Source organism: Manduca sexta, chromosome 23 (assembly GCF_014839805.1).
Source record: "Manduca sexta isolate Smith_Timp_Sample1 chromosome 23, JHU_Msex_v1.0, whole genome shotgun sequence".
Lineage (NCBI taxonomy): Eukaryota > Metazoa > Arthropoda > Insecta > Lepidoptera > Sphingidae > Manduca > Manduca sexta.
In genome coordinates this window covers 4,963,925-4,970,040 of record NC_051137.1, presented here as the reverse complement: position 1 = coordinate 4,970,040, position 6,116 = coordinate 4,963,925, and the positions used below count along the sequence as shown (strand labels likewise).

General features: G+C 36.7%; 1 protein-coding gene across 1 annotated transcript; it reads right to left on the bottom strand.

Moving 5' to 3' along the window:
* Positions 1-380: 380 nt before the first annotated feature.
* On the bottom strand, positions 381-3,567 carry LOC115452613. Its single transcript, XM_030181200.2, has 2 exons — positions 3,044-3,567; positions 381-2,812 (listed from the first exon to the last, which is right to left on the bottom strand). The coding sequence occupies exon 2, from the start codon at positions 2,804-2,806 to the stop codon at positions 551-553; it is 2,256 nt and encodes a 751-aa protein (XP_030037060.2). The 5' UTR covers positions 2,807-2,812; positions 3,044-3,567; the 3' UTR covers positions 381-550.
* Positions 3,568-6,116: the final 2,549 nt, after the last annotated feature.

The following is a 6,116-nucleotide window of genomic DNA, read 5'->3' as shown; positions in this document are numbered from 1 at the left end:
ATCTATCAGGGGACCTATAAATAAATAAAAGCTGCATGTAATAAAAACGACAATGTTGGAAAATAAAAGTGGGTGACCTCGAAAGCATTCACTATCTTCAGTTCCACACGAGTCATACGAACAGAAAAGCTACGGCAATAGTATGATATATATAAAGGATTAGGTATTCGTTTCAATGACACAATTATTACAATTACAGATGAATAGCGGGGCATTTAATGTGTTGTTTGTATAAATTGTGGATAGAGTTTTAGTGATATAAAACAAAAATATGTGGTTATGGATATGGTTAATGTTGTATAAGTATATGGATTATACTAGGATAAGGTTTTTCATTACATGCTGCTGAATAATTTCTTGCAAAGATATAAATGCTGTAATTTATTGTTTGTATGACTCAATTCTATATTTTCATATGCACTTATGGGTAAATTTTGTATAATTAAATTCACAATAAAATATTCCGTATTCATAATTATTAATTAATATAATTAAAAATTTAATAACACGATAATTCATTAAGATGATGAAAAGACAACAAATAATTCATCTACACAGTAACAGATTCTACCATAGTTTTCTTAATAAGTTCACCGAAATTTTCGGTAGTCTCCGTAGTATTGCTTTCCGTTGGTGTCTCCGTGGAGTGAGACTGTAGGTCCACCGCGTCTTGCGTCGTTTGATCAGAGTGGTCCAAGTTCAGCAGAGTATTGTGACTGAACCAATTCTCATCATTCTCTACTTCTTGCAACTTATTACTATTTTGATATGGCATTGTCATCAAAGTAGTGTAATGAGACACACTTTTAGCATCTGAGCTTACGCATTCAGAATTATTTTTGTACATCTCGTAATTATTTTGAGGCATAGCATGATATTGTGTGGCATTGTGGTCGTGCATACTTGTGCTGGGCTTGTGCAGGTAGTCCGGGACGTACATCTGGCCGTAATGACTAAACATCGTCATCTGTGAGTTGTGGGCGAATTCTTCAAAAGTAGAGGCCGAGAAGCTTTGTAAACCTTTAAAATTATGAGTCTCAGAATGGTGTTGTTCATATGCATAATTGAGATCACAGGGAAATCTTTGTATATTGGTTGAAGTTGTGTCAAATCCCATTGTATTGGCAGCGGAGTAAGGCGGACCTTTGCCTTGGAGAATATTGGATGCGTACGGGTCAGCATGATTGTGATGATTATTAGAATTTTCGAAATGCATCATGTTGTTTTGATTTATGTTTCTATTGCTTGAATTACTATTTCTATAGGCATATGACGGGTCATCTTGTATCCCATTTTGTGCAGTGGCATTGTTCACGTCGCAGTGAATATTATTAAAGCTTCCGGAATTGACACAAGATTCGACCTCTACTCTAGGAGAGAGACTGACGTCTCGTAGTAAACCATCTTCATGAGTGAGGCATCGGTCGCCGTTATAGGAAGTATTGTTTAAACAGGAGACTGCATTAGTGTTGTGCGCTTCTACCCACTGTCTTTTCACAGCTTCTTGATTTTCTTCGTTTTTCTTCTCAAGTCCTAATCTCATAAGTGTTTGAATAAAATGAGTTCTAACTCTTACGGGGTTAAACTCGATACGACCAGTAGTATTACAACAGCCATCTCTGGTACATCCGCAAGGAAAGTTTAGTCTATCTACTTGACATTTTATGCCAGCTAAACTGCACGAGCAGCTTTCCGGATTGCACGTTCCTTTACAAGCACAACCGCAAAATTCGCGTGAAGTCCTTATATCCCTACATTCATCTTTTTCGTAACCTTCAATCTTCCTCACTCCAGCTGCACGTAAGAGAGCCCTTCTCTGTCTTGTGGGCACTGGCTGTAGAAAATAATAACTGTCCAAATCCAATTCTGACTCAGATATGTCGCTCGCTTCTTCTTCAGTATCGCTGTCTTCGCTGGAAGAGAGCGACACACCTTTTAAAGAATGGCGTTCGCTTTTTAACTGTTGTAATATTTGCCTGTGTAACCTTCTCTGTTCAAGGGCGTGTTCAACTAAAGTAAACTTTTGTGCATGAGAATGTTCCCATTCCATTCCTAAAGTAGAGCCTCCTTGCGAAGGCACACAAGAAAATCCTTGTGCTCTGGGGAAGTAATAAACGGTCACATTATCAAATCTTATTCCTTCTTTTCTTCTTTTAGGTTCTATATCTTCAATTGTCTCATCTCGGCATTTTCTCTTAAGGCTACTTCTTAGTGGGGTTTTAGTTTCGGGGATATGGCTGTCATCTTGTTCATTCTTGACATGAATTTTATTTGTAATTTCTGAATGATTCTCGATTAGTTCTGGCTCAATATTCTTTAGATTCCCTGGACATGGCAGTACCAGATTAAAACTGGGTACCTTTATATCTTCATTAGCTTCCGATCCTAGACCCGAGTCGCTGCCCTCTGACCTATCCTGTACTTCTTCTTCCCTTTCATTGGGCGCGCTGTCCGGTGGCAAGCTGCCTAGCGCAGAGTCTTCACTGTCGGCAGAAGCACTATCAGTTTTTAGATCGTCAATGTCACTTAGAGTATCATTATCATCTATTTTAACTGCGTAATCTATCTTACTATCACTGCTCTCATAAAACTGAGAGTTACTATTACTGATTGCGTTACTCGGTTCATCATTAGAACTAAGGTCCTCACTCTGAACGTCACTGTCACTATTCTTTTCATCTTTCACTGCAGGAAAAGCATCATCTTCCTTGTTGGGTGTTACAACATCTGTTTCATATTCATTAACGGTAGTAGATTCTTGTTTAATCGGTTGTTGGTCAACCGATTCCGGAGCTGCACCTTCCATGATTACCTGAAAAGATATCAGAGTTGCTAAATAGTAGTTATATCTAAGAAATACATTGTAACGAGACGTTGCGTGACAATTTCAAAGAGGTTTATAAAATAATAATTAGTTGAACGTATTGCTGTTCACAGTGTAAATATAGCAACAAATATTCCGATAGAACAGTGCACGCCACCTGCACCCGAACGAACGAACCAGCATTATAAATCAAACAAAATGATAATTCAAAACCGGTACCTATTTCAAAAGACTGTGGCCTCGACTAACTTCACCGGTGGTATTCGTGTGCCCGCCGCCGAATTCTCCAGTCCATGATGATCACTGCGTATTCAATCACCGTTCCTTCAGTCTTATCATAGTTTTAATATTGAACCTAGTGAGCATAATTTATATCAATTCGGACATCACATTTAACCACTCACGCAATAGTCACTCTAAATGCACAGTCTTAAGGTTCTCTTTCCATCACATCACTGCGCGAGCCGTTGTGTTTTAACCCTATTTATTTATTTTCCGCCTTATTTTGACAGCAACATTCTTTGAGATTGGAAAAGAACTTTATATTACTTTGCAGTCAGCAACGATTATCGTGACGCACGTCAGAAATTGATATATTTGTGACAAAAAAAAAACTCAGGGAAATATTTTAACGTAAAATCATCACTGCTCAGTTGCACAGATAGAGGCCACTTTTACTACACCGATCTCACAGTTCCTACCTCGCGTAATCGCGTTGGACGACTCGAGCGACGCAGGCAAGTTTTTATGCGATAAAATGGAAAGGGTGCTACGTTCGGTATAATGCTGCAAGTAGAGCGGCCTTCTGAATTTAGTAGCGTATGGTATGCGTTGTTCGACGTGACGTTACCTCTCCCCGCATGCCGCGCCCCGGCCTTGCGACCCTCCGCACCGCGTTCACCCGCTGAGACCGCGCAAGCGCGTTCCGTTTATTGTGTATGCTGTGATGCCAGACGTGGGGTTTACAATTCCCATAATTATTATTAGGTACAGCATTAATATTGAACGTCTTACCCTTTTCTACAGTTAGATGAGTGTTTGTTAAATATTTGTGTTTTAAATTTATGGATGTTTAGTTCTGATCATAATATAATTATAAGATTTAAGTATTAAAGTATTTAACAATAATAAATACTTATTCCTACTTATATCATAAAAACAGTTACGCAATAGCGAGAGATCAAGGCAATGTGGATTATTTCCTATGTTTTATGTGTACGGTGGACTACTTTCTTACAGCACATTTTGTAACCTTCCGGAATGTATATTCCTAAGACCCAGGAAAAATAAAAATATAGCAACACAGGTTCACAACCTTTTGCTCTTGGGCCAGCTCGACAGGTCTCGACCGACATAGTCGTCTACATCATGTCATGATGCTTCTATAGATAGACTGGGTGTATAATACTCGACCGATAACAGATATCCCTTGTACTACCCAACACCGTACAAAATGTAACACAAATCACAATGCGTATGTTTACAAATATATATATATATCCGTCCCCGATACGTAAGGTAATCGGCCGCATCTATTTTTAAGAGCTATTATATACAATATTGCAAATGTTTTGCTTAAGCTTGTACGTAGGTTGACGTGACGTCTTTCGGCGTCATAGCAGTGGGTATAGTTTGTACAGGCGTTCTTCAAATAAATTGGCACTCCACGGCAGCCGACATAACAGGGCGAGGTGGCGGACTATATGTACCAACCGGCACGTATACGATAATCAATAGATATTTTCAGGAGGCTTTCGTGGAGGGCGAAAGCGACGCTTCCATAGCGCGATCTCGCTCACTCCTGTAATGTATATAGAATACGCTAAAATGTTACATAAAACAACGGTATTGTTTATTATATATATTTTATTATTGACTACAGGTAAATTCTGCTGTGAATTTGATGAAGATGATGCTCCTTGTGTTTTTATTTCTTTATGTGAGATGGTGTTAAAATATTATCTTAACATGCTTTATGTTATTTTTTGAGTTTTAAGAATTTTAAAAGATTTTTATTTTTATTTAGCAGTTCCCAAGTTTCATATAATAAGTACAATATTCGGTACAGGATATATTGAAAACTTTGGAAATTAAAAATAACATTTAGTTTAGATATTATATGCATATACAGAAAATATAATTTATCCCATGTACAGAGTTTTTCCAGTATAAAATTAACTCAGAAGGTTCCAATAATAGCTTGGATAACAAAAAAAAAAAATACTTGGGATTCAGTAATATGCCAATAACCTTAAGAGCTTAGGAAAAAGGAAAAGATCCATTGTGGAAGCTTAACTACAAGTCGACAAATAATTATGTACACAACCTCCTCATTGTATTTATTAATATAAGTTTTGTAAGATGACATAATTTGTAAATAGTCCTTTAAATGTTCAGTTCATATTGTTACGAAATCGGAATAAGGGAATCTAGTGCAGATCCAGCAAACGACTCCGATTCCTAGCACTTTTTGTAAAAATATTTCAATTTTAGACATATATTAGTTAGACATATTTTAGTTTTAGCACAATATTAATTAAAAATTGAAGACATCAAGCTTAGAAGTTACCTGTTTCGCGGTACTTTTTGGAAGAATCTTATAACAAAAATTACGACTCTTCCCTGTTGAGTTTTTTAACAATGATTAATCCTTCTATCGGACAATTCCACGACTTAGCATGTGATAGCAAAGGACTATTGACAAACTAAAATACCACATGGTACGTATTATGATTGCAATATATTTTTTTATACAAACCAAACTTTAGTAATATGAAATAGGTTATGGTGATATGGAAATACTTAAAGACAATTTCGGTTTGAAGATTTGTTAGCGACGCCATCAGAATTGAAAAGGATGGTTTCTCTATAATTTCTTTAAATAACAATAATTTTGTGTAACTATTAGGAAGATCGTAAGAATTGAAGATGGGATTACATTATCATCTCAGTTTAAATACGGGTGAGTATTTTTAAGCACCAATTTGCTTGATGATGGAGTGCTTGCACCGAATTCAATATTTTTATTTCCACATGGCCATAACCAGTTATGGTTAGTGACTCATTTCTGTGAGTAATGTTTCGGGACCAGTTGGTGAATATCAAGTTAGTTTGTACCTTCGGCGTGTCCGTGGCTACGATCATAACCTTAATAGCTGGTAAAATAGATTGTTTTTACTATTCGTAAGCTTTAATAACAATTATAGTAATCTTGTTCAGGCAAGACAAATGTAACAAAAACATTGTGTCTTGCATGGTTTTTTTTAAATCTTTATTTAATGTATAAGTTTAG

Bases quoted from the DNA above. Each gene is read 5' to 3' on its own strand.
- LOC115452613 (XM_030181200.2), bottom strand. From the start codon at position 2,806: ATGGAAGGTGCAGCTCCGGAATCGGTTGACCAACAACCGATTAAACAA.